The 27,684-nt window shown below is 44.1% G+C and overlaps 2 protein-coding genes across 3 annotated transcripts; both read left to right on the top strand.

Moving 5' to 3' along the window:
* The first annotated feature begins 496 nt into the window (after positions 1–496).
* LOC129343974 (C-factor-like) lies at positions 497–7,633 on the top strand. Of its 2 annotated transcripts, XM_055000417.1 has the most exons (7): positions 629–716; positions 1,233–1,365; positions 1,665–1,716; positions 5,070–5,257; positions 5,844–6,002; positions 6,560–6,670; positions 7,400–7,633. In XM_055000417.1, exons 2-7 carry the CDS (start codon positions 1,363–1,365, stop codon positions 7,517–7,519), a joined length of 633 nt encoding a protein of 210 aa, XP_054856392.1. In that variant the 5' UTR covers positions 629–716; positions 1,233–1,362; the 3' UTR covers positions 7,520–7,633. The 2 variants fall into 2 exon arrangements, with proteins under 2 accessions (XP_054856391.1, XP_054856392.1); XM_055000416.1 differs by lacking the exon at positions 1,233–1,365 and having other exon boundaries at positions 497–716.
* Positions 7,634–16,814: 9,181 nt separating this feature from the next.
* LOC129343975 (C-factor-like) lies at positions 16,815–27,393 on the top strand. Its single transcript, XM_055000418.1, has 6 exons — positions 16,815–17,041; positions 18,361–18,412; positions 21,326–21,513; positions 22,753–22,914; positions 24,650–24,760; positions 25,911–27,393. Exons 1-6 carry the CDS (start codon positions 16,901–16,903, stop codon positions 26,022–26,024), a joined length of 768 nt encoding a protein of 255 aa, XP_054856393.1. The 5' UTR covers positions 16,815–16,900; the 3' UTR covers positions 26,025–27,393.
* Positions 27,394–27,684: the final 291 nt, after the last annotated feature.

Raw genomic sequence — 27,684 nt, forward strand, 5'->3', positions numbered from 1 at the left:
ACATGAAATCAGAGCAAGACTTCCATGAGTATAATTCTGTTAGAATTGCTCTCTGTTCCTTGAGCTGCTTCCAGAAACTCTGACGCTTCTGTGCTAAGCTGATAAAAGCTGGAATCACAGGTTAAAGTGTTATGGGAGAAAGAAATTTTTTAAAAGTCCAGTGGCCCCATGAAGACAAATGTTATTTATTTCAATATGAGCTTCCATGAGTCACTGCTCTGTTCCTCAGATAAGTGGAAGGAAAACCACATAGAGGAGAGAGAGAAAAAAGCCTACCAAAATGGAGGGTTAAGGGCAGATTACCTTCTCTTCGGTATATCTCCTCCTTCCTGTCAAGAAGCCGTACTTCTCCAGTTCAGTCAGTACCTGTATGCAACCTACAATACCTACCCCACCCCAATATATCTTCTTTTATGTTGTGTCACAGGCAACCGTGTGGTTCGGGAATGGAGCCAGTGTCTATATTTCACATTAACTAAGTATGTTATTTAAATCTGGGTGGAGTACCATGGATTGCAATCCTGGCTGTGCATGTCACGGGCTTCTCTAGTCAGGCGATGGCAGACAAGGCAGCAATGCTGAACGCACGAAGCGTCCTGGTGACGGGATCCAACCGGGGCATTGGCTTGGCAATTATCAGGCAGCTGGTGGAGAGCAGCAACAGTCCAGAATGGATCTTTGCCACTTGTCGGGAGCCAGAGGGACCCCGTGCCCAGGTGAGTTCTTGAGGGGAATTGGGTGAGATCTAGGACAGGGGCCTGAATAAAAGAGTCCCCCTGATGCCAAGGCTACGGTGTCCAGAAGGAAAGAGATTTGAGATCTTTGGCAAGTTTCATTTTTCAGCAGTTTAGGTTCTTTTGAGGATATATGCAAGATTTCTTCAACACCAGTTAATTGTGCTCACAATGATCTTGAAGTATATTTATTTATTTACTGTATTTATTCCCCATCTTTCTCCCCAACAGAGGCCAAGTGAGGTTCACATCCTTGATTTTATCTTTACAACAAACTTAGGCAAAGCGTGTGTGACTGACTTCCATGGCTGAGAGGGGAATCAAACCTGGGTTGCCCAGATCCTAGTCTAACACTCTAACCACTATGAAATTATGAGTGATCCAAGTTAGATTTTCTGAAATACTATCATGGGAGGAATATAGGTTTTTACCATTGCAGTTATATATCCCATTGCATGAACTGGAGAAGCATGTTCAATATTGTACTATTTGCTTTAGGAAAATGGCATTGAAGAAATGGAGGTGGAGAAAGAGGAACACCCAAATTGTCAAAGAGAAACTAATTTGTGTGAATGGTTCAGGAGAATGTGCCTGAAGCATAAAATTCTCATCTCGCTCTGGATTTCTTATGGTGAGGAGAATACCACGCATTGCGAGTAATTTTCTATACAAAATGTAGATTGCTTTTGTGCGAGGACAGTTCCCCATTGTGCACTCATTACTGCAACCAGTGCAGAGTCATTTGCAGCAGCAATGGAGTGCCATTACTGGAGGGGGATTCTATAAACAGTCTCTGTGGTAACCCCTCATGCCTCCAATGTCCCTGATCAGCTCCCCTACCTTCCTTCAAATGATATCACAATTTGCAACCACACCAGTTTTCCAGACTTCTTCTCATGTCACAAGTCTCTGGGTTTCTTTTCTTTTCAGGAGTTGAGGAACTTGGCTGCCAAGCACCAGGGAGTCAAGATCATCCAACTCGGTATGTGCCAGGCACTTCTTGCATTACAGGAGCGGAGATTCAGGGCTATTCCATGAGAGTTGGAAACTCAATGCATGCAATAAATTCTAGCGTTCATCCAATGAGCATTTTCTGAACATTGTACTTTATCCTGAGTTAGTTCATTAGACATTTTGACCTCTGACTGGCTGCAGCTCTCAAAGGTCTCTGCCAGAAGTTTTTTCTATCTTCTTATGACGTTCCCTCATCCGTAAACAGCAGAAATGGCACCAGAGGCGTTAAAATTCAAAAATAACTAACTAGTTTATTTATTTTAGAAGGGAATGGTCAGGTGAAATCTGTTGAAATATATGTGTGTTGCAAGGTCTGACATTCAGTCATTATGGGGTTAATGTGTTTACCTACCATGCTATTGTTTAGATTGACCTGGAAGAGAACCTGGCAGAAAGCCAATAGCCTAGAAGCCCGGGGAAACTGAAGGACATTTGTAAACTGTTATTGGTCAATAGGTCAGGTGATTTTCTTTCAGGGTCAAGAAGATGGAGGAAGAATCTCCATTCCTATCTCTTTGTCTATACTCGTGGTTAGCAAGATGTAGCCTTAAGCTTTGTTATTTTGTAGCAATCCTATGCACCTTTTTCTTTAGAAGTAAATGATTTTGAAAGCAAACAGATGCTCTGACTCTCTATTGAGTCAAGATCCATTGCACTTCTGATTTTAAGCTATTTTAATTAACCCTTTTCGCCAACAAAATCAGGGGTTGAAAATTTATGAGGAAACTCAACATCTCTCTATCTCTGAGATAAAATCAGAATATGCAGAGATTTCAGTTCTTATGCTCTCCACTGATACTTAAAGGCTTATGTTCTGAGGCTTTGGTTCCCTTGATTTTCCCCAAGCACTTGAATATACTTTCCTTTAGTATTCTCTTTGTCTTCTGGAGTTAGGAATGCTGGTACTCAGTTTCTAGTACTCCAGTCCCCTTCTCTGCACGCACCAGTGGATTCCTTAAGTTGTTTACTGAATCTGGTTTCCAGCCACACCCAACCAGGGATCTCTTCACTTTCCAGAGCTACCTCTTTGACTGGGTAGGGAAAATCTCCTCTCCTTAGAACATCTATCCCTTTTCTTTGGTCCATTGGGGAGTCTGCACTGACTTCCCAAACCTCCTTGCTTACTTTCCCCAATTCTCCTGTCAGTAGTAAAATTGCTCTCTCTTTCAGTACTCTATCTTCCAACTCTTTATCCTGGATTCCACTCTGCTAGGACTGAAAAAAGACCCTCCTCTTTTCAGCTCTTGCTACTCAATCAGATCCCTTTGAGTAGTTGTCACTCACAGCTCTCTAATTTTATGAGAGATTAACCCTTAATAGTCATGCAGCTGTGTGTACACTTCTAGGATTTTAAAGACACACAGTCCATCACACCCATTCATCTGGGAGTCTTTTAAACAAAGAAGCTGGAATCGAACCTGGGGCACATACAGTACACTAAGTTGTGGCCTGTCTTACACGCATTTCAGCAATCAAAGAGCAATGTGAAGAAATCTCATTTTCCTCCTTCATAAAGTGGATATTGGCCCACTCTTCTGAGAGCTACTCCAGTCAAAGGTGTTTTCCACACAGTCACTTTACAGCATTTCAGAATCTATTCTGCTTCCCATCTTCTCCAGAGTTCTGCAAGTGCAAGGAGACATAAGAATCAGAAATGTTTTTTGTCTGTCTTTTCCTCTTCCCCCCGTCCAGGCACATTCTGTGATTTTTTTAAAGCCGCTGCCTAGTCGCTGCTGGCGTGTGTTCTGTCTGTGCAGAATCAAAAAAATCCCATCCTGCTTCTCGTGCCCTCCTCTTCCTTTCCCCCAGGAGCTGATTGGTCTGTCTACCAGTAACCACTTCCACCCTCCTCAGTTCTATGAACTCCTCTTCTGCCATTTTTATCAATAAAGTGAGGTAAGGGTCATAAGGCTGCTTCTTCGTTTGCTCCCTTCCTCTCGGGTATGCACACACTCTTATATATTTTTTTCAAAGCCAGGAATGAGTCCTAACGTTGCTGCTTATCCCCTGCTGGGTTTAAAAACCAGGAAAGAGTTAAAGGGCTGTTTCCCACTTCCTCCTTTGAGGGTATGCGTACACTCTCATTTATTATTTTTTTCAAAGCCAGGAATGAGCTGTAATGTTACTGCTCCTCCTAGCTTTAAAAGCCAGGAAAAGGCTCCCCCCCACTTCTGCTTTTCCTTATGCCGAAGAGGAAAAAAACCCAAGCATTTGCAAAAAAAAGTGGCAGGGAAGCTTCCTGGAGGGAATGAAGCAGCAGCATTTTAACCCTTTCCTAGCTTGCTTTAAAAAAATAAATGAGAGTAGAACAAGCATAAAAAGTACTCCCCCCCCAGAACTCCACCCCAGTGGGCACGAGACAACGCAATCAGCAAATACAGGGATGGGGGTGGGGGATGGGTCCCAACGTTATAACGTTATAATCCATGTGAATTTTTTTTAAAAAAAGACATTCGCACCAGCGACCACAAAGTACAGCTCCAAACAGACACATCTCAACTCATAAGTAGACACCAAATTGCCTCAAGGACATGCAGTGCCGAATGATATGACCCCAAGCCATTTCGGCACCGATCAGTGTAAATGCTCAGCTGAAAAACTCAGGTCTATGTAAAAGTCTTATCCTGGACCAAAGAATTCGGGGACAATATTTGACTAAATAGTGCAAAAGACTAAACAAATCTCAAAATGCACCAGGGGCAAAGATGCAGCAATGGGGAATCTACTTATGCTACAACTAGATGGAATACCTATACAGAAAGTTTCCTTACCTTTTGTCAAAGCCTCTTTTCCCACAAGATGGTTTTGGGATCAAGGTCGAAAGCAAAACACACTAAAAATGGGGTGTGAAGCTTCACTTCCCAGCGTAATGGAGAACCACTACCAGTCTCTCTGACTAACCCTCAGCTATGAGACCAAGGAACAAGCCTCCAGTCCTACCTGGTGTTAAAAAGGAAGCCACTCCTGCAAGGTAGGACACTTGCAGAATGAGATCCACAAAACAATTTTTGGGGTAGCTGTAGCCAATAGGCCAAAGGACTGAATTCAGGCTGAGGCTTCAAAACCCAGAGAACACCAGAAAAATATAGTTCATGAAGTTTTTTTTAAAGAAGAATGTGCAAAAGAGTACAATTATAGAATGGTACAAACAGGAGAAAAAAATAATAAAAGCAACATAACTATCCTAATCTACTAAACAGGATTTCAGTCTTTAAACAAGAGAACATGCTATATAGATGGTACAGTTACAGACACCTGCAGTGCAGGATTTGGGCTGGGCGTGGCTTACTTTCCGTTTTGACCTTTTCTTTGCTGCTGCAGAAGTTACTGAGCCATGCAGCGTCCAGGCTGCTGCAGCCAGAGTCACGGAGCACCTGCAAGGAGCCGGGCTGAATCTCCTGATCAACAATGCCGGGATTGTAAAGCCAAGTACTTTGGAATCTGAGACACCAGAGAACATGTCCGAGGTGTACAAAAACAATGTGATAGGGCCCATGGTGGTGAGCCAGGTAAGTGCAACCAAAGCCCCCTACTTCTCAAAAATGTCTCGTTGAGACACTGGTTGGCCAGTCCCCTTACCCTCCCAGTGGGAGAGGGAAACCTGGAGCTTACCTTTTCTCTGCTCCCATCAGGTTCCTCATATATGCACACAATGCATGTGTGACCCCCCTGCGATGATGTCACTTCCAGCGATGGCACTTTGGGGTGATGGCAGCTCTGGGTGATGTCATCACACAGATGCAGGAGTGTGCACGTGCTTTGCAACTGGCTAATTTGGGGAGAATACCCCATGGGGACTGGTAACCTTATCATGTTTAGGGCCCTTGGTGATGGGATCATTAGTAGGACTGCTACCTCTTTTTCAGCCAAAGATACTATGACGTTAACAGCAACATAACAAAACAGAAATTGAACAGGTGCTGCTATCCTGGTTGTGGTATTGAGGCAACATGGGAGATCTGAACCCACAGTTGCTGTTGGGTTGAGCCCCTAAGAGAACACGCCCATCCCACAGCTGCGTAGCACTTGTGGCTTTGGCCTAGTTGTTTGGACAGTGTGAGTGGCTGTGCTTGCTTCTTCCTTCTCCATCTCCAGGCATTCCTGCCCTTGCTGAGGAAGGCGTCTAAGGAGAGCCCCCAAAAAGGGATGAGCTGTAGCAAAGCTGCCATTGTCAATGTGTCCAGTAAAGGAGGCTCCATCACAAATCCCATATTCTTTCATGTGGGACACTTCATTAATTACCGCTGCAGCAAGGTACGGACATGCCTTTGGCACAAAGGGTGAAGGGATGGCTCAGCTGACATCATAAGAATAAAGTGTCTTTCCATAACACACACTCTTTTCCAATTCTTGGCCAAGGTTTCACTCACGTCAAAATACAGAACGCAAGCTTGTGTACACGAAGAAGAAGAAAAGTACTCCCGGTAGAAACATACTCAGCCATGCAGTGAGAAGGTGGTATAAACTGCCATCAAGTCACTGCTGACTTATGGCAACCCTGGGAGGGGGTTTTCAAGGCAAGAGATGAACAAAGGTGGTTTGTCATTGTGTCCACCTGCATAGCAACCCTGGACTTCCTTGATGGTCTCCCATCCAAGTTTTAACCAGGGCTGACCCTGCTTAGCCTTCAAGCTTGAAGAGATCAAGCTAGCCTGCCCTCCTTCAAGTCAAAGCAAGGCTAGATATACAATAGAATTAAAAAAGCATCAAATAATATCTTGGATCAACAAGAGTTTCCAAATGACTTATTGCCTTTTCATAGATCAGAATGCATCGCTCACTCTTCTGCTTCTGGTATGTTTCCCTCGTAGGCTGCTCTGAACATGCTCACTCGGTGCCAGTCCCTGGCGCTTGCCGAAGACAAGATCTTGAGTGTTGCCCTGTATCCTGGATGGGTGCAGACGGACATGGGAAATACAATAGTAGGTCGTTCATGGTATCATCTCATTTGTACGATGGGTGTGTGTGGGGGTCAACTTTAATTACATAGTTTGGGCTCAAATCCCAGTAAGAGTAAGTCGGCTTTTATGGTTGCCAGTTCTGCAACAGACATGCCTCCTATCAGGCCCTTCTGTCCAGAACTCTCAAAGAACAGTCAAATTGGGTCAGAATCTGTTTTCCATCTGATGGTAACATTTTCCAGCCTTCAGATTCCCCATGGTTGTTGTTGGTGCAATCTTCTCAACAAATCATCTAATCCAGTGATCTTTGACCTGTCCTATGACAATGAATTCCATAAATTAATCCAGCTTTGCTTTATTTTGCTTCTTAGATGTTTTGAGTTAACTCTCTGGCTACTGTATACTAGGCCACCTGCCAAAGTTTCATACTTTGTCTGAAGGTGTTCATGCTCCCTTTGGATGAACCTCCACAGCAACAAAGTTCCATACACACAGAGCAACTTTTAAGTATATTTGTCTGTTTGACTCTGATGTATGAACACATTGCACAAAATGATGTGGTGTGGTGTGGTGTGGTGTGCTGGTTGATCTTACTCATTTGTCGTGGTTTTTTTGCACAGCACAAGTATGCCTTGTTTAACTCACTTAAGCTGCAATCCTAGGGACGCTTTTCTGGGAGTAAGCTCCACTGAATGAAATGGGACTTAAGTAAACCTGCTTATGCTTGATCTCTTACTATCTTTTCTCTAGGGGCAGCCTCCATTAACAGCAGATGCTAGTGTAAAGAAAATCTTAAACACCCTTGGCCACCTGTCTGAGAAGAACAATGGCACTTTTGTGAACTGGGAGGGGGAGACCGTTGCTTGGTGAGAGATCGAACTGTCCTCCTTGGCTGCTATGCCGAAAGAATATCTCACCCATGTGAATGTGGATTTGAATGCCGGAATAACTGTGTTCTCAACTGCAATAAACTTAACATGACTTGCAGAAATTTTACATGCCTCTTCTCTTACCAATTGATCTCCATGTGGGAAGTTGGTTGCAAATTACCCACCCTTTAATTAGTGTGTGTATATATTCTTTAATATATTTTGAACACCTCTTTTCATACCAGTGCTGTCTCCCCAAAACAGGCCATTGCAATTAAAATTCGATACACAACACCACTGCTGTTCCCTCTACCAAAATGAAAATGGAGGACAGTGCCCGTCCTCAAGGCTTTGTGAACAAAAGAGCAGATACACAAGAGAAGGGAAGTGGAAGGGTAACTGAGAACAAGAAGATCAGTTTCCACGGTTAATTCCATGCAACCATTTCAACCAGAATTATCATGATTTATTCCCACACTTTTTATGGAGCACCCAGATGACATCATAACCATTTTTACTTTTCTGGACTTTGTGCCTATTCCCTCCCGCTCCAAATTCAACTGCAGCACCAGCCATCTGCATGTAGACAGTGAAAGCACTGCCAGTGAAAGCAATGGAAAGTGTTCCATTTTTAGCCAAATTCTGGAGAAAAGTCTGCTATCTGTTAGAGTTCTTCTATTGTTTATCCGTTGCAAACTCACGGCAAGTTGAAATCATCAAAGTACGAGAGCATTATCTGTGATGCTTTTTGAGCCATTTCCAGAACCTTTGTCAAATTGGCATGCTGTGGGTCCCATCCTTGATTCCATCCATCAGCAATATTCCTCAAGCAATGTTCCTGTTTCAACAGACCTACTTTGGATCATCCTTGACAGCCACACGTTAGCTTGCAATGTTACCTGGATAGATCCATGGTGACCTACAAACGGTATGGTGAGCTGACCACCCCTGACAGGGTTCCCAGCCTTGGAGAGTGGAGACCAGCTATGGTGACCCACCATACACTTGCAGATTTAGTGGCCAAAGCAGACGCTAGATCACCAGTATTCAGAATCAGGACCCTTTAAAGTTGTTCAAAAATTGTTTGTGCTTCACTCCCCTCTGCACTCCCTCACTCTGAGGCAGAATTTTCTGCCAAAATCTAAGGGCGAAGCTACAAGTGACGAATGACACTTGAACGGCAAGTGTATTTCTCCCTGTTCACTTGTGTTCCACTCAATCCACTTGCCATTCAAGTGCCATTCGTCACTTGTAGCGTGGCCCTAAGGTTGCCTGTTTTGGCTGAGTGTGTCTCCATTAGTGATTTTAATGTTGTAAAGTTCCTTTTGTCCCACCCTGATAAGCGGGTATATTTTAGGGTTTTTAGCCCAGCCAAGAAACTTGATGGGGGAAAAACAAAATCTCTCTTCCTCATTAATGAAATGGCACTGGAGGTGACTCACAAAAGAAATGGCAACTTTATTGAACAGGCAAGGATGGTATGCAGGGAATGAAATGTTGAGGTAAAATTTGTAGGTAGAACAGAATACTTTAAAAGTAAAAAGTACTTTTTACCACATTGGTTAGTGGTTTCTGTCACAATATTATCCCCACCACCATGCGTAATCCAAATATTTTGGATTTACATCCAAGAAAGACTAAGAATGAATAACATATCAATTAACTTCTTTGGTATTTCCAAACTAGTTCCAATAATCCCTGATAATTAAAAAGATAAGAATTTCCTCTCTGAGGGCCAAGCTACAAGTGACAAGTGACACTTGAACTGCAAGTGTATTTCTCCCTGTTCACTTGCACTCCACTCAATCCACTTGCCATTCAAGTGTCATTCGTCACTTGTAGCTTGGCCCTGAGAGCGGGACCACAAGTGACGCCTGACACAGGTTGGACACTAGTCAGCTTCCCTCAAGTTTTGATGGGAAATGTAGGCATCCTCGTCTCGCAGCTTGGCTCTCCGGCTGCTGTCCAACGGAATTTTCAACTGTCACTTGCCCAACATTCCGCCAAGCTGCCTACATTTCCCATCAAAACTTGAGGGAAGCTGACAAGTGTCCAACCTGTGTCAGGCGTCACTTGTGGTCCCGCTCTGAGTTGATTCAAAAGCTACCTAGTCTCATTCAAGGGTCACAGGTAATTAAAATATTTTGGGGCCTACATCCAGCTAAAGACTCTTGGGATTTCCAAAGTATTTAAAATAATCCCTGATAATTAAAAACATAAAAGTTTCCTTCCTGGATCAAACTAAAAGCTATAGTTTGGCCAGGGTTTTTTTTCTGGGAAAAGAGGCGGCGGAACTCTTGAGAGTGAAATGAAGGAGAAACACACGGAATTCTTTGAAATAATATTATTTTCATGCGATATTGCCAAGCATTTTCAAGAGCTGCCAGAATGCCGTTCCACCATGTTCCCACTGAAAAAAAAGCCCCGAGTTTGGCCAAATTCTCCTGGGAATCCATGAGAGCCATAATCTTTATTAATTTGTCAAATCCTTTAAAAAAGGAAACCATCCAAGCTAGGGGCCGTCAGCTCATTCTATGACAGTTAATTGTAATTTGTCTGTAGAAATGCTTTATTTTGTTTAGATAACTCAATTTAACTCTTTGACCAACCAATATTATCCCAGTTGCAAACGACTTACGCTTCCAACAAATACATTAACCTCAGTTCATGTTAACCTCCAAAGGAATGGGATTTTCAAAGTGTGGAGAAGATCGGGAGGATGTTTTTCTGTACAACTTTAATATGAAAGTGTGTTGCAAGGACATTGTGATTTGTACACTCAGTTCATTTCACTCAATTTTTTGAACAGCACAAGCCTTTATGTCATAATCCTGTTCTCATAACCATGGTTATGTCATAACCATGTCTTGAAGGAGAACCCCCAATGACAGAGGATGCAAGTCTGTGAGCCATCCCAGATATCCTTGACCACACATTGACGAACAAACTATACATTATGGTTGTTGTGGTTTTTCCGGGCTGTATTGCCGTGGTCTTGGCATTGTAGTTCCTGACGTTTCGCCAGCAGCTGTGGCTGGCATCTTCAGAGGTGTAGCACCAAAAGACAGAGATCTCTCAGCTGCTGGCGAAACGTCAGGAACTACAATGCCAAGACCATGGCAATACAGCCCGGAAAACCCACAACAACCATCATTCTCCGGCCGTGAAAGCCTTCGACAATACAAACTATACATTACATTTTTCTTGTATCTTCTCTGGGTCTATGTAACTGGATGTCTGTTGGATACTCCATGCTGGATTTAGATGGGAACACATTTCCTACCGTTTTGAGAATGGCACTCATACTTCCTATGAACAGTGCAACTTCATGATATTCAATTAACTCTGTGGCACAGAGCAGTTCTCCAATAGAGGAAACTATATTTTTTACAGGATGGAAACAAAGACTCTGAAGCAGTTGGGGCATCACATTTAGAAGGGAAGTCAGCAGGTCCGGTGCCAGGGCTTCTGGTGGCTGAGGTGAGATACTTACTTGCGTCCCTCGCCCCTTGCTCCGGCCATGTGTAATGATGTCACTTGTGATGTCATCGCGCAGGATCGTCCCCCTCACCTGAGGTGGGCAGCAGTGGCGAAGGGGCAGGGAGGAGGCCCACTTCCCCGCTCGCTTCCCCGCTCACTGCCGTGCCACCTGGGCGCCCGGCTCACTGGGAGCCAAGCTGAGGCAGGCAGCAGTGGCGAAGGGGCAGAGAGGCAAATGGGGATGTGGCCCGCTTCCGGGTCGGGGGAGGGTCATCGGGGGCTGGCACAGCACCTCCTTCAGAGTTCAGCTCTCGAGACAGCTGCCAGCACCGCCTCCATGGATGTGCCAGGCCTGGAAGTCAGCCATCTTTCTAAAGTTGTTCTTTTTGTATGTCAAGTGTTTGTCTGAGAGACAATTGTGGGGTGTTTTTCTGTCCCTTCAGCCCCACCTTAGGCAAATGAAAAGGCTGAATTTCAATCAACAGGAACAATAATTAAGCAAGAGATACAGCTGCTTCATGCTCGTCCTAACTGATTTTGAAATCCTAGCCACAGGGGTTTACCCTTCCCTTTTATCCATTCCTAGAGCATGGAAGATTTGTCAGGGCTTGTTTAATCTGAAGCCTGCAAATATTATTGTTCTCTCTTGCATGATCAACAAGTGCTTTTAGGCTGTAACCAATCATAAACTGTGCAACACAAAGTTTTAGCCAATGACAGCAAAGTATTCATCTATAGAGTCAAAATTATATCTGCAACAGATTAGAATTTACCAGCCACGCTTGCATGCTTGTAAATTCCCCTACAATTGTGGTTTAATAATCCAATCTTACCGTCTGCTAAACAGCGAGTGGGCTCATTTTTGTTAGAACGCTTCTTACAGCCGAAGGGACCCCTTTAGAAGAAAGCTCCTTTTGCTGGAGGAAAGTGTCACATTTAGCTGAATGAAGCAGTGGATTAAATTCACCTGCCCCCTTGTCATCATTGTGTTCCAAATGAGAGCGGGACCACAAGTGACGCCTGACACAGGTTGGACACTTGTCAGCTTCCCTCAAGTTCTGATGGGAAATGTAGGCATCCTGGTCTCACAGCTTGGCTCTCCGACTGCTGTCCAATGGACTTTTCAACTGTCACTTGTCCAACATTCCGCCAAGCTGCCTACATTTCCCATCAACACTTGAGGGAAGCTGACAAGTGTCCAATCTGTGCCTTTTGTCACTTGTGGTTCTGCTCTTAGTGTGATATTACTGTGGGGTCTGACCAGTCAGCTTACCTTAAGTTTTGATGGGAAATGTAGGCGCCCTGGTTTTACAGCTTGGCTCTCCATTACAGCTGCAAGACCAGGAAGCCTACATTTCCCATCAACACTTGAGGGAAGCTGGCAAGTGTCCAACCTGTGTAAGGCGTCACTTGTGGTCCCGCTCTGAGCGTGTGTGCATCAAATAGGTACCCATTTAATGGAAGATATGTATCAATTTGGGAAAAATGAATTTTGAAATGATCATGCCATCATTCTTTCAGTACGCAGGGTACTGTGTTACAGCTCTGCTGTTTGATTGGTATCCCACAAGGGGGAGCTAATTTTCCAAACAAATTTTAACAGACTTCTTTGATTCTGAAAATTTAAAAGGATATGAGAACTCAGGCATACCTATGATAGAGAGCTTCAGCATGTATATGGATAATAGCCAGGGCTTTTTTTCTGGGAAAAGAGGTGGTGGAGCTTAGTGGGTTGCCAGCACAGGGGGCAACTCTTGGTGGGAGGTGGTGCCCCTGGTACCACATGTGCACGCGCAAAGTGCATGCATGCTCCCAGGGCCAATGATGTAACTTTGGGTCAGCTGGAACAAGGGGGGAGTTTTTAAAAGTTTAAATCGGCCTCAGCGAAAATGGTCACATGGCTGGTGGCCCCGCCCCCTGATCTCCAGACAGAGGGGAGTTTAGATTTCCCTCCGCACCACTCCAGTGGTGCTGAGGGCAATCTACACTCCCCTCTGTCTGGAGATCAGGGGGCGGGGCCACCAGCCATGTGACCATTTTCAAGAGGTTCTGGAACTCCGTTCTACCACGTTCCAGCTGAAAAACCCCCTGATAATAGCTGTATTTTCAGACTTGTGCTAAGCAGGATATACAATGCATTTACACATTTTTCTATTTTTTTATTTATACTACGTTGCATATTTTTTATCCGCACACGTGAAACAAATTATGTGTGCATTAAAAATTGTGACACGGGAAGGGATCGTCTCTACGTCAAGAGCAACAAGCACACAATCTGAAGAGGCAGCGGTACAGGAGCCAGGAGGGCTGGATCAGCTTTCCTTGAATCCCTTTTTAAAATCTGCTGTAGACATTACTGATCCATTCAGCATCCAGGCTGCTGCAGCCAGAATCACGGAGCATTTGCAAGGAGTCGGGCTGAATCTCCTGATCAATAATGCTGGGACTGGAAAGCTAACCGCTCTGGCATCTGAGACACCACAGGGCATGGCTGAGATATGCAACGTGATAGGGCCTATGATGACGAGCCAGGTAAAAGCACACTACAGCTTTTCATCATGTTGCGGAGACTTTAGTATTTGATGTTTCCTGGCAATGTGTTCCCTTGTAGGGTTTCTTGCCTGTTTAACAGATAGAATTGTTTTTTCCTTTTAACAATGGCCTAATAAACAGAAATTCTGGTTATGGAAGTGAAGCAACGGGGGGGGGGGGGGATGTGACAACTGTTGAACCATAAATGCAGTTTTATTCATATTACAAATTTCCTCGCTTGAGTTGCAAATCCTGTAGAGTCACCAAAGGATATTGAGGGAACTGACAGCAGAGGAGCTGAGTGGGAAGGGTTAATTAATGCCAGTCCTTGATTAGTATCTATGACAAAGAGATTCACTGGACTCCCCCGCTTCTGGAAGGGTCAATGTGCCTGTTTCTGAGCCCAGTCAAAGGTCTTCCTTGAGTGCAAGAAACTGTTTGCTTCTATCTTCTTGGTGCTTTGCTGAAGCCTTTAAAGACACATGCTTATTTGTACTTTTTATTTCATGGCATTAACAATAACATATAATCTAATTAAGATGATCTTTCCCCTACTCCCTTACTTCCAGCAGCAAGACATTTCTGTGCTTTTAAAAACACCATGCTTTCCTCTGTCTTCCTGCTTTGCTAACAGATGGACATGAAGCTCCCAACAGCTAAGTATGCCCCTCTTTTTGACCATTTTTATTTATGGAATTAAAACAATCACACAGCAGGAGTTTTGTGCTACTGCCTGTCAAGTTGGCTGGATTGCCACAGCATCCTAAGAAGAGTTACACCCTTCCAAGTCTATTGAAGTAAAAAGGCTGGAAAGGGCATAATTGTTGGAAATCCAATGAACGGAGTTATGACTCTCGGCAGCTTATACCCTGGAAATCTAGTTGGTCTTTAAGGTGCTGCTGGACCTGAATTTTGCATTTCTACTACAGACCAACATGGCTACCCACCTGAAACTATCTGTTTGGGATTCCACTTCAAATCTTATTTAAACCAAGAATCAATAAACAATTGCTTTCCCCCATCACATCCTGTTCCTCCCTTCTCTCTTCCTGCTATTCACTCTGTTGTTAATGTCAAAATGTAATTTCTGTGGGAGTCAAGGGCCCTGTTGTTTTATTCTTATAAACTGTAAAGCACTGTGTTTCTTCACGGTATTGTAAACAACACAACAACATTGTGGAGTAGTGGTTAAAATGTTGGACAAGGATCTGGGACAACTAGGTTCAGATCACCACTCTGCCATGGAAGCCTGGTGGGTGAACTTGGGTCTTTCACACACTGTCTCCCTAATCCAACTGAAAGGGTTGTTGTGTGGTTAGAATGGAGAAGAGGAGATTTAGAGAATGGTGTCAGCTGCTTTGGGTCCCCATTGGAAAGAATGGCAGGGTATAAATGAAGTAAATAAATAAACAATAAGAACAACAAAATCCTGCATTGAAAAGGCTTATACAAGGATGTGTTTTCCACTAAAAAAGACAATAAAAACCATTTGTGTCTGGCAAGAGCATCAAATAACATCTGATAGATCTACAAAGGTTTCCCTTTGACCTTCTATTGCGTCTTGGAACTGAATGCTTCATGCAACTTCTTGTTCCTGGCATGTCTCTCTTGTAGGCTGCTCTGTACATGCTCACACCGTGCCAGTTCCTGGGATATGCCAAAGATGAGATGCTGTGTGTTGCAGTGGACTCTGGTTGAGTCAGGACTAGAGATGGGCACGAACCGGGGAAAAACCGAACTGTGCGGTTCGTGATTTGTCACGTTTCACGAACCACGAACTTTCATGAACTTGCCCAGGTTCGCGAACCAGTTTGCTTGGTTTGTGAAAACATCACTTCCGGGTCAACAAAACGTCACTTCCGGATCAGCAGAAGGTCTGCAGAAAGCCCGTCCTCTGTTGCCTAGGAAACTGATTGATCGGTGCCAGGTTGTCTGCAGTGACGAACTGAAAAATGAACCAAATGAACCGGCCTAAAGTTCATGGCGGTTCATCAGAAATGAGCTCTGACGAACCACCAGTTCACAAACCATGAAACGGCCCGGTTCATGCCGAACTTTGGTTTGTCTTTCAGTTCATGCTCATCTCTAGTCAGGAGGACAGATCTAGGAAACTTATTGGTAACTGATTCACAATGCAATCTTATCACATACGCAGTCCTGATATTTTGGGCCTACATCCAAGGAAGTCTCAGAGTGGATAATAAATTAATTGATTTTTTGGTATTTTCAAAATTATTTTAAATAATCCCTGATCATTAAAAAAATAGATTTTTCACCCTGCATCAGATTAAAAGCTATTTAGTTCCACATGGTGGTGGTGACAATCAACCATAGAATTAGCTGTGCTTCTGTTTTACAATCCATCTCTGCCCTGGAATGCGGTCTTCCCTGTCGAGGCCAGACAGATACTTCTGCAAAGATGACAAGCAGGGTATAAAGGTGATGACCGGATGGGGAGAGGAGCCCCCCTGGTACTCACATTATGGAGGATCTTTGCATGTGCATGATCCTGGCCCCAGCACAATGACGTCACTTCTGGAAGTGCAGGCTCCAGTCCCTAAGTCTCTCAGCAGCAGGACTGCATAACTGGGGGCTGCTGGTGGGGAGCTGGCCTAGCCAGCCCAGCCTTCCTGGGAGTGCCCCTCAACAGGAAGTACAGGGGCACAGTAGGCCTGGCCTTCAACTGAAACCCTTTTGAGAGAACTGTGGGATGTTTTTCTGCCTCCGTCGCCACACCTTATGAATAGATCCATAAAAGGCTTGAAATTCAGAGTGCTATCAAATAACGGCCACATTTGTTTCCTGCTTTTCCTAATCACGTCTCAAAGTCTTAAACTTAATTGTGTTTCAAAAGTCTTAAACCACCGGAGTTACCCATCCCCTTTCTCTGTGTCTAGGGCAAGTGAGGGGAAGGATTTTCAAGGCCTGCCCCTCAGATTTGCCAGGCCTTGCTGGCTGTGACCAATAGAAGTTCTTCTAAGCCATACATCTCCAATACTGTCATTTGAGCTGCTTGCCTTCACCGAGTATGAGCTCATGGAGAGCTTTTCGTTTATAGTCCAAAGGTTGCTGAAAAATCTACACAAATCAATGGTGTGTTGGCAGCCTCTCTGTCTCTCTTTCCTCTATATTATCTTTCCTTCGATAAGCAACAATCCTGTCCTTCTTCAGACCTAATAAGGTAGTGCTTGAAGGAAACTCACACACACCGTATTTTAAATAGTCACCGTCAGCTGAGCAATGTTGGCAATTCGCTCAATGCAGAGTTTGTGTGGCACAGGTCTCAAGTGACAAATACCATACCTGGGTGGAAGGACCAAAGGTTACAGCTTGCTGGATCTGGATTTACTAATCAGGCACAGGCAGTACAATGCTGAACGCAAGAAGTGTCCTGGTGACAGGATCCAACCGGGGCATTGGCTTGGGGCTAATCCAACAGCTGTTGGGGCAAAACAACCGGCCAGAATGGATCTTTGCAACCTGCCGGGACCCAGAAGGACCACGTGCCCAGGTGAACCTTGGGGTAGAGTCAGCTGAACTCTGGAATGGGTGCCTGAACAAGAATGTCCTCTTGATGCCAAGAATAACATGCCCCGGGCTGCCGGCGCATGAAGGGAGGGCAGTTTGGGGCAGCTAAGGAGGTTGAACCTTGGGAAATTCATAAGCACTTGGTGAAATTTCTCAAGCTTTCCCCAAGTGGGGCAGGTTTGGTACCATGGGGAATGTTCATTGAGCCTCTTAAACTCAAATTCAACCCGTTTGTCCAACAAACATTAAAAGACAAGAGGGATTCGGTGTTAGAAATTACAAGAATAAAACAAATATTGTGAAATATCATGGGATTAATATAGGATTTGAAGGTTACAGTCACTGTGTAATCAGTTCTGTTGAATGTGGCAAGGCTTCTTTTGAATAAATATAATTAGGCTCGCCCTGTTTGTTGTGGGGAAAACATTTGGGAGAACATATCCTAAAGTATAAAGCTTTTGTCTGCATTACTGATTGTACACCAGTTTGGACAGTGATCTTACGTCCTGTGCCTCTGTGTCCTTGTACGGTTTTTCTGTTGGTTTTATTATATTACTGTGGGGTTGGGTTGTTTTACTGATGATTGAGAGGGCTTTATTCAAAATAGATAACATAATAAAATAATAAAATAATAATGTCTATCTGATGTTGTCAAGTGCTGCCTCAAGCAGTTTTTCTAGAGAGGTGGCATAGACATGCCCTAAATAAATAGATAAACGAGTAACAAAGGCTGCGATCTGAAGGATGCTTTCCTGGGAGTCAACTCTGTTAACTAACTTGGGATTTTTGAGTTGATCAGCCTAGAATGTCTGCCTAAATAAAGTATCTAGTGGCAGTCAGTTGGGTCTGGTGATAGGATTTTGTTTGTGCAGGTTTTCCCGCCAAATATTTTTTCTATATGAAATATCATTGCTTGATCATAGAGATGCCAACCGCAGGCAATTTGGGGGTGGAGTCTGGGGAGGGTGGGGTTTGGAGAGGGGTGGGATCTTAATGAGATATAATGCCATCGTGGCCACCCTCCAAAGCAGCCATTTTCTCCAGGGGAACTGATCTGTGTAGCCTAGACATCGGTTGTAATTCTGGGAGATCTCCAAGCCCCACCCGGATGTTGGCAACTCTCTACTCTGAGTAGTTCATAGAGGCAGGACAGCACAACAGATAACCTCCCTCCGGCCAACCCAGGCAAACGGGGAAACCAGATGGGATTTAATCTCTTCTTCCCCTTCCTCCTCACCCCACATCCCACAAACCAGGACACTGTCTGTTACAACATAAATCTCTGGCTTTGGTCTCTTTCAGGAGTTGAAGAATTTGGCTGCCAAGCACCCTGAAGTGAAGCTCATCCCCCTGGGTATGTCTCTCCCCCTCCCCTTCCCGCAGTTCTTTCTTTGCAATTGATGTAGCAAGAGTCCATTGGCATTCCGCATCCGTCGTTTCCACACCAGGTCACTTTTGTGTTGCTCAGCCACTCCTTTTTCCAAAATCAACTTCAAGTAGAATTAAAATGGTGATTCCAGACAGTATCACACCATGCCCACAAAAAAAACAGCAGTTCCCTTCTCCGTAAAAGTGAAATGCATTCTGTAAAGATTCTGCTTGTCTCTGCAATTTTATTTATAATCCTTCTTCTATGTTTCTGAAGCATAATTTGTTACTTTCTTTTCACTCACAGTTGCTGCATTCCTGCGCTGATCCTTAATTATCAATTCTTGTTCCTGGATGATTAATTGCGGCTTTTCGGGTCTGCTCTTTTACAATCCCATCTGTTTAATTAGTTGCTTCCTTTTCAGTTGGAGTGGCCACAGCATTACTGAACTGAACCTTGCTTATCAGCTTTTTGGGTGGTGGGAAATTAATTACTGTTTTTCACTTGAACAATTGCTTTGGATGTAAACTGAGAAGTAGTCATTGAATTTAAAGTGAAATAAAACCTTTTAAATGAACTATTGCTTTGAATGTAATTTTAAAATTTTTATTTTGTTATTGTTGTAATTTTGTAATCAGCAATTATGATCATAGAAATAATGGTTTTGTTTCAGCTGTAAAAATCAAAACAGTAATTAATCCATCCAGACAACAAGCATCTATGATAATAGATCAGTTCAGTAATACCACAGCCAGTATGAATCTATAGAAATTAAAGGCGCTGAAAATGTAAAGGAGCTGAGCCCTGAAAACCCTCAATCACTTTGTGATATTCTTTATTGAATAGGCCAATGTTGTGATTATGTTTTGCTTTTAAAACTAGCCCCAAGTTGGGTTGCTTCCTCACTACTCTGTAACATACTGTGTTTATTCAGCTTCGACAATGCTGTTACAAACTCATTGTATTAGATCCTCTGGATCCAGGGCTTTTTTTCAGTGTATTACTTCTGTGGCAAACACTCAGAAATGGTTTCCTCCACAAGTCAGGGCTTTTTTCCAGCAGGAATGCAGTGGAACGGAGTTCCAGCTCCTCTTGAAAATGGTCACATGGCTGGTGGCCCCGCCCCCTGATCTCCAGACAGAGGGGAGTTTAGATTGCCCTCCACCACCACTGGCGGCGCAGAGGGCAATCTAAACTTCCCTCTGTCTGCAGATCAGGGGGCGGGGCCACCGGCCATGTGACCATTTTTGCCAAGGGCGATTTAAACTTGAAAAAGCTCCCCCCTTGTTCCAGCTAACCCAAGGCGACGTCATTGTGCGGTCCTGAGTTCCACCACGGAGTTCCACCACCTCTTTTCCCAGAAAAAAAGCCCTGTCTGGATCTATTGTATTATAGTATTTCCTCTATTTTCCTCAGGCATGTTTTCAGAACTCTGCCACTGAGGGCCAAGCTACAAGTGATGAATGACACTTGAACGGCAAGTGTATTCCTCCCTGTTCACTTGCCCTCCACTTGCGCTCCACTCGATCCACTTGCCGTTCAAGTGTCATTCGTCACTTGTAGCTTGGCCCTGAGGGCCAAGCTAGACAGGCAGGTTTTTAAAGACTTGGGTCTGGGTTCCCAAAACCCAATTTGAATTCCCTGAAGCTATACAGCAACTTTGGGGAGTAGCTGTTAAAAATAAAGGATACCCTAAATGGCCTCAGAATTCCTCCATGAGGGGAGGAGGGGCTCAAGCCATTTCCCCATGTCAAAATAGCAGGAGAAGTAGGTTTTTTCTGTTTTTTTCTGCTCCATGGGGAGTTTTCTGTGTACCTGAGTTGGGTCTGGGGAACTTTAAAAACCTGCATGTCTAGGAGCCAAACTACATGAGACACCAGACACATGTTTTTCACGTGTCGTGTCCTGCAAGTTTCCCTAGGTAGTGCAATCTTACAAAGAAAAGCTGCTTGTTGCAATTCTCCGCCAGGGAAAGAGCAATGGGAGGGATTCTTTCTCTCTCTATCTTGCAAAAAACCTCTTGCTCGGGTTTTCCTCTGGGAGCTCAGGGGTGGGGGTGGGTGGACATAACAGGGGGCAGGAAATCCAGGATGGCTTTTTGCAATAGAGAGAAAAAGAATCCCCCCCCAACTGTAGGGTATTAATTTTTCACATAAATTGCAACAGTGCTACTTTATTAAAATTGCAAAAGTGTACTGGGTTTAACCAGGATTTAACCAGCTCAAAGTCCACTTTGTATAATATACAGCAACAAGAGCGTTTGATTATTTAAAACCATCCTGTGAGGCAGGATTAGCTGAAAGAGAGATGGATGGTCGAAGGTCATCCAGAGAAGTATTCATGTTAGTCTCTGGGCCAAGCTACAAGTGACGAATGACACTTGAACGGCAAGTGTATTTCTACCTGTTCACTTGCCCTCCAATCAATCCACTTGCTGTTCAAGTGTCATTTGTCACTTGTAGCTTGGCCCTCTGTCAGGGTGCCCAAGTGGCACCCTCCTTGATTGTCAGCTGCATCTATCCAGAGCTGGAAGTCCAGTGGTGCCCTAAAGGCTAACAGTGTGTATTCCAACCTGAGCTTCCATGAGTGAGAGCTCACTTCCTCAGATGCAATGAAAGAAAGAAAATAATGTTCCTCGTTTTTATATAGAAAATTACAGACAGGAAGAGGGAAATGGGAGTTGAGTAAAGAGAGGCCTGGTACTGGAAATCAGTTGTGGTTTTCCATGTGAGAGACCGGCATTCTTCTGTAAAGGCAAGAATTTGGACCAAATCCCCCAAATACTAGACCAACCCTGAACACTATACTACACTGACTACAGCACTAGACTCACAAGGATAGAGCTTGGCTGGGTACCTCATCTTTAATTACCTTTCAAAACTTACATTGCTGCTTTAGATGTTACCGATCTATCCAGCATCCAGGCTGCTGCAGCCAAAGTTGCGGAGCACCTGCAGGGAACTGGATTGAATCTCTTGATCAACAACGCTGCAATTGCAAGGCCAAGAGCTATGGAATCCGAGACGCCAGAAGACATGTCCGAGGTGTACAAAAACAATGTGATAGGGCCCATGATGGTGAGCCAGGTAAGGAAATCCTAGAGTCCCTTCTTCACATAAACATCTCATGTTTCACAGCCCTTCACTTCTGCAGAGTAGGTGTCTTGAGTATGGGATCACGAGTACCCTTTGTTTTACAGACGAAAGCATTCTGCTTTAACAGCTCCCAGCTGAAATCCAAGTAGCGTGCAACTTTTCACTTTTGAATGAGGAAAAGTGACATCTATTGAACCCAGATTGCAAGCACCTCACTCTGGAGACTTTTTCCAAAAACGAAAGCTACGATTTCAGAGGATTGTAATATTATAACGCTATAGCAATCTAGAAATTATTGAATTTTTTAAAGCCTGGAAAAAAGTGTTCCAGGGATGTGGCTGGGGTGGTAGTGCAGGGGAAATGGCTGCGGGGGGGAAATAATCAAATTTCTATCATAGAAAATATACCGGAAAGCACCATCTTTTTGAAAACTCTATATTAGAAATGTTGACTATTTAACTTCCTTTTATACTAGAAATATTTCTACTTAATTACATTATAATGGTTCTACAGAGAAATCAGGACATGATCTTGCATACGATATGACTTATTTTTGCCCAGTTTTGGAAAGGAAAGTGCTCGGTTGATGAAGGTGTGGGAATCTGATTAAGTGAGTCACATTGAAGTGAGCAGATGTTGGTTGCCTGTATTATAATAGATGGAGTCTGAATGAGGAAATATTCTGTTTATAGTATGTATCTATTGTATGTATTATATAGGTCTGTTTAAAAAAATATTTTGTGCATATCTTACCTAGGGACACTCAAATGAACCTCATTTCACATGTCCCCCTTCCAACTTTCCATGCACTCACTCGCATAGTCACACTTCAATTTGCTCCACATGAATACATTCATGTACTTGATATCAGTTCCTCCTCAACTGCTAAAAGTATCTGAGTTTCCCCCACATCCATTCATTGAAATGCAGATCTTGACACTTTCTCACACGTTAAAGAAATGCAAATTGGAAAGTCAGAGTAGCCTACAGTACTTGTTCTTGCAGCAAAACCAGAGCTGAATTGGCACTTTACTCTCTGGTATCACTTGCAGATGCGATCACACAAAGGGAGCTTCCGTGAAAGTGGCATTCACGTGCACCAAGCAAGAACAGCCTGCATGTGAACTGAGAACTCCACATACAATCCTGCACTTTTGCATCCCTAGGTACTTAGTAATGTGTATTTCTGGCTTGTGCGGATGTCCTTCATTCTTCCCTCTCCTTCTCCAGGCATTCCTGCCCTTGCTGAGGAAGGCGTCTCAGGAAAGCCCGCAGAAAGGGATGAGTTGTAGCAAGGCCGCCATTGTCAATATGTCCAGTGATGGAGGCTCTATCACTAATGTCTACCTATGGGATATTAGAGCACCATGTATTAATTACCGTTGTAGCAAGGTAAGTGTGAAGTAGGAGGTAAGTGTAAAGTAGCTCTTTTATTATGGTTAAAAATTAAGAATAAAGTTGTTTTCCAATACATGCTGTACCCCCATCCTCTGTCTCCAGACTCTCTCCTTTAGTTTTAGAATGTCATCTCCCTTAGAGAACGGACTCTAGTCTTTTCTTTTTCCTTTTTGTAACCGTAAAGGCCTATCTTCTTTGATGGCGCAATATCTAAGACAAAAGTTTAGAAACAAACTCAAAGTTGTTGCTATGATAAGCTGTGTTCAGAGCTGTGTATGCTGCAAATAAAAACAAATATAATCTACGCCTTGATAGAGCATAGAAGATAATCACTAAGATCCTTAAGAAAATTTAGTATGTCTAAACCCTCAATTCAAACAATATCTTCCAGATTATTGTTGTGTATTTCAGATTTTAACCACAGGTATGCATGTTAATCTAGGTATTCTTTCTTATGTAGCTTCCTAACTAGAGATGGGCCCGATCTGAATTACGATTTCAACACCCCCCCCCCCCCCCGATTTTGGCATTTGCGCCATCGTGACTCAGCTAATCGGTTCTGTCCACGGCAACTGATCCAGCAGTCGGGAGTTTGCTTGTTTGGGACTTGATCAGATGAGTCAGTTTCTGTTCGGAATTGCAGACACTCTTGCGCCAGTAATTTATTCCTGGGGCAACGGAGTCAGGGGAATGAGCTGTGTTTGCCCTCCTTCTGTCGCCCTCGAAACACAAATGGAAGCCCAGCTTTCCTTGATTAGCATGCTTCCTTCCAACCATGGAGCAGCAACCCAGGGGAGGGAGGGGGAAGGGGGTGTTCTGAAGCCATGGGCACAAAGGAAAGGCAAAAGGTAATGCAGGAGGCTGGGAGGCCACCCGCGCCATTCGCCTTTCCCCAGGACAAGGGGCGTGTGGGCAAGCCAGCCGCCCCTTGTCCTGGGGAAAGGCAAAAGGCAGCGTGGAAGGCTGGGAGGCCAACTGCACCGTTCGCCTTCCCCTAGGACAAGGGGCATGCGGGCAAGCCGGCCGCCCCTTGTCTTGCGGGGCAGGTGAACGGCGCGGGCAGCCTCCTAGCCACTCGCGCTGCTGCCAGCTCCGCAGCGCACCGGAACAGCCGGCTTGCTGCGGGGGCGGGGGCGGCTCAGGAGCGCGTGTGCACGCGCGCGCAAGAGCCTGACTACAGTTGCCCTGGGCGCTGGCCTCCCCGATTCCCGATTCCGGACCGGAAACGAGACTTGATCAGTTAGAATCGGTGACCTGCGTTCGGCGGCAGCCCAGATCCATGAACGGCTTAATCGGAATTTTTTTTTGGATCGTGCCCATGTCTATTCCTAACATCTGTAAGGTTCAACAGCTCGTCAGGAAAAGTACAGGACTGCATCTCTACCTGGCAGTTGCAGCTGAAGAAATAGCAGAATTATTGCTTTTTAATTGCAAACAAGTGCTCTTTTTTAGCCTTATAACCTTGCTTTGAGACATTTTTGAGCATTATCAAGCTGTAGTCTAGTCTGCCTCTTACTCACTTGCACAATTCCTTTAGGAACCAGTTATTTTATTTAGAGGACAAGCGCAGGCCTCATGCCAGGTAGGGAAGTAAATGTGGCTGTTTTGGTTGGTGGTAAATGTGAATGAAGCTCTCCATGAGCCATAAAGTACTGCTATCCAAGATCTACTGCCTCCTCATGGAACTGGATGCTTCTTTCTTCCTGTTTCCGACATGTCTCTCTTGTAGGCTGCTCTGAACATGCTCACACGGTGCCAGTCGCTGGGATTTGCAGATGACAAGATTCTGTGCATTGCACTGCATCCTGGATGGGTGCAGACAAATATGGGAACATCAGCGGTAGGTGATTCCCAGGGGGTGGGATTTCATCATCACCCAGCAATCAACTGCAATATATTATGTCTGCATCTAAATAAGGCTCAGATTGTTTATTAACTTATTTATTAACTTAAATATTTCAAAAATATTTTCATTATTCTCTCAAATTAAAATCCTAAGAACTCTTTCCTTGAGTCGGACCAAAACTGATCTCTAGTCCCAAACTATAGCCCGAATCCAACACAGCATCAATGGTGCTTCTATTTTTTCCTGAACTCTGAGCTCGATTATGATGGGAATTTCAGCAGTGGCCAATCCGATAGTGTGAAGCTGGTGACAAGCTTGGTATGGAGGTGATGACCCTCCCCCTCCCCATACTTTGCCCCTCCAACATCAGTTATTCAGAGGTACACTAGCTCTGGATGAGGAGGGTCCATTTTTAACAATTGGGACTAACAGCTGTTAAAAGATCAAAGGAATGTGAATTTGCAAATATTTTTTGAAAAAGTCATCTAAGCCAGTAGCTATCAGCAGGGATAAGTTTGAAGAAACACCTTGTGAAGAGTTTAAAGAGAGATAGTTTGGTGTAGTGATTAAGAGCATGGGACTCTAATCTGGAGAACCAGATTTGATTCCTCACTCCTCTACTTAAAGCCAGCTGGGTGACCTTGGGTCAGTCACAGCTTCTCAGAGCTCTCTCAGCCCCACCCACCTTACAGGGTGATTGTTGTAAGGATAATAATAACACACTGTACACCGGTTTGAGTGGACATTAAGTTGTCCCGAAGAGCAGTATATAAATTGAATGTTGTTGTTGTTGTTGTGTGAAGAAATGTTCCATGGATGTGATGAAGGATGCTATGATGTGTACTCGGCAAGGGTGAAAGCAATTTGCAGCGCAATGCTAAGCCGAGTTACATCCTTCTAAGTCCATCAAGAACAATTGGCTTAGAAGGTGCAACTCTACTTAGGATTGTATAGTTAAATTTCTTACTAGCACTCCCTCACTCCTCCCTTGACCAGCAGAAGGTGGGAGGCCACTAACTTTCTGTTTTTTCTGAACTGGACTGTACCACCTTACTTTCACCCTGACTGTTGGTCAGTCTTGCTAATTGGTCATTTTTTATGTAACGTGCAAATCTTTATGTACTCTCTTTTTTCAAATGGGCAGGCCCCACTGACAGTGGACGCAAGTGTGAAAGCCATCCTGAACACCCTCGGGCACCTCTCTGAGAAAGACAATGGCACTTTTGTGAACTGGGAGGGGACAGCCCTTCCTTGGTAAGAGAGAGATAGGGCAAGAACTGCTCTTTGTCTACCTCCTACAGTAGGGAAATCTGGCCACAGGAGGCAAGCCATTGATCAGTTCCTTTGTTGTTTCTCTGTCACGTTGTTTTAATCTAAAACTAGTGCTTGCCAATCCGTTTAATTGCACTATCTATAAAGAGGTTAGACTTTGTCCTTGCATTTCTACTGAGTTGGACTTCTAATCTGATTTGTAACAAATCAGTTTTTCTTGGCAAAAAGGCAGTTTGGTCATGAAAAAGACACTACCTCTGGCACCAGCTGCTAAAAGGTTTTCACGAACTGTCATGTGACAAATAGTTTGAAGGAAACTTGGCTCTTCATAATTTGACATCTTTGTTTCATTATGTATTTGTTTAATTATGCTATGCTCATGGATGTTGTTGCAACTATACAAGTAAATACTTGTGGTTGTAGTGGTACATGCGAAAGACTATTGTGAACTAGAGATGGGCACGAACCAGAAAAAACCGAACTGTGCGGTTTATGGTTCGTTGCATTTCACGAACCACGAACTTTCACGAATCGGTTCGTTTAGTTCGTGAAAATGTCACATCCAGGTCAGCAGAAGGCCACTTCCAGGCCAGCAGAAGGCCACTTCTGGGTCAGTAGAAGGTCTGCAGGAAGTCCAACCCCCTAGGAAACTGACTGATCGGCACCAGGCTGTCTGCAGTGACGAACCAAAAAACAAACCAAACGAACCAGCCTAAAGTTCATGGCGGTTCGTCAAAAACGGGCTCTGATGAACTGCTGGTTCACAAACCACAAACCGGCCTGGTTCATGATGAATTTTGGTTCATATTTCAGTTTGTGCCCATCTGTATTGTGAACTTGAGGAGCCAGGTTTGGTGTGCCACAGTTCCTCCATCATTTGCCTAGATTGCTCTGCAGGCCAGACCAGAACGTTCTTCTCTGTTTGGGCAACATGAGATGTTTTTCTCTTAAAAACATGTTTTTCACTTTAATATCTACCTTATCTAATCACAGTGTCCTGTTATTACACTGAGGACTGGGATGTTTATGAGCTAAACCGTATACCAGGTATGGGGGTCTTTTAGAGAGGACAGTAGCACTCTTCACATCGGACACCTGCCACTTACTGCTTATCAGTTGGCCTTGCCTTTCCAACAAGCGCACAGGTATAGTCTCAGGGGACAGCTCCACTGAAGAACCTCAGATAGGCTGAACTACAGAAGCAATATTGTGCAACTGACCAGAACCAGGGGTCTGTCCGTTGTCGTTTCTTGTGGATCCTGACAGCAGTACGGGGGTGTAAGCATAGTCTCTGTTCTGTACTTGTTCATTTCTGTAAATTGTCAGAGCGATTTAATAAATATATTTTCCTTCAACACTTGTGTGTCTATTGTCCTCAAATCCAAAAGAACCACTGCCTCTTGTCACCGTAATGTTCGAGACAATAAAACCATTAATAACTCAAAATTGCTGCACAAAGTCCCACAATCCCTTTAAGTATAATTACATTGATTACAATGTAAGTTTTCATCCACAAGATTCCTTTAGAAACTGTGCATGCTGTAGCTCTTGTACTACTCATGGTCTTATGCATGAATTAGCTATGAACAGAGATTAGATACAGTGGGAAAGCCCCTACTTGCATTAATTCCTGGCATTTCCAATGA

Source organism: Eublepharis macularius, chromosome 16 (assembly GCF_028583425.1).
Source record: "Eublepharis macularius isolate TG4126 chromosome 16, MPM_Emac_v1.0, whole genome shotgun sequence".
Classification (NCBI taxonomy): Eukaryota; Metazoa; Chordata; class Lepidosauria; order Squamata; family Eublepharidae; genus Eublepharis; species Eublepharis macularius.

What these genes read in the sequence shown, in the direction of transcription:
- LOC129343974 (XM_055000416.1), top strand. Translation starts at nt 558, where the DNA reads ATGGCAGACAAGGCAGCAATGCTGAACGCACGAAGCGTCCTGGTGACG. An exon ending in CAGAGGGACCCCGTGCCCAG is followed by an intron (nt 717 to 1,664) that starts GTGAGTTCTTGA and finishes TTTTCTTTTCAG; the next exon opens with GAGTTGAGGAACTTGGCTGC. An exon ending in CGGACATGGGAAATACAATA is followed by an intron (nt 6,671 to 7,399) that starts GTAGGTCGTTCA and finishes TCTTTTCTCTAG; the next exon opens with GGGCAGCCTCCATTAACAGC.
- LOC129343975 (XM_055000418.1), top strand. Translation starts at nt 16,901, where the DNA reads ATGCTGAACGCAAGAAGTGTCCTGGTGACAGGATCCAACCGGGGCATT. An exon ending in CAGAAGGACCACGTGCCCAG is followed by an intron (nt 17,042 to 18,360) that starts GTGAACCTTGGG and finishes GGTCTCTTTCAG; the next exon opens with GAGTTGAAGAATTTGGCTGC. An exon ending in AGTGAAGCTCATCCCCCTGG is followed by an intron (nt 18,413 to 21,325) that starts GTATGTCTCTCC and finishes TTGCTGCTTTAG; the next exon opens with ATGTTACCGATCTATCCAGC.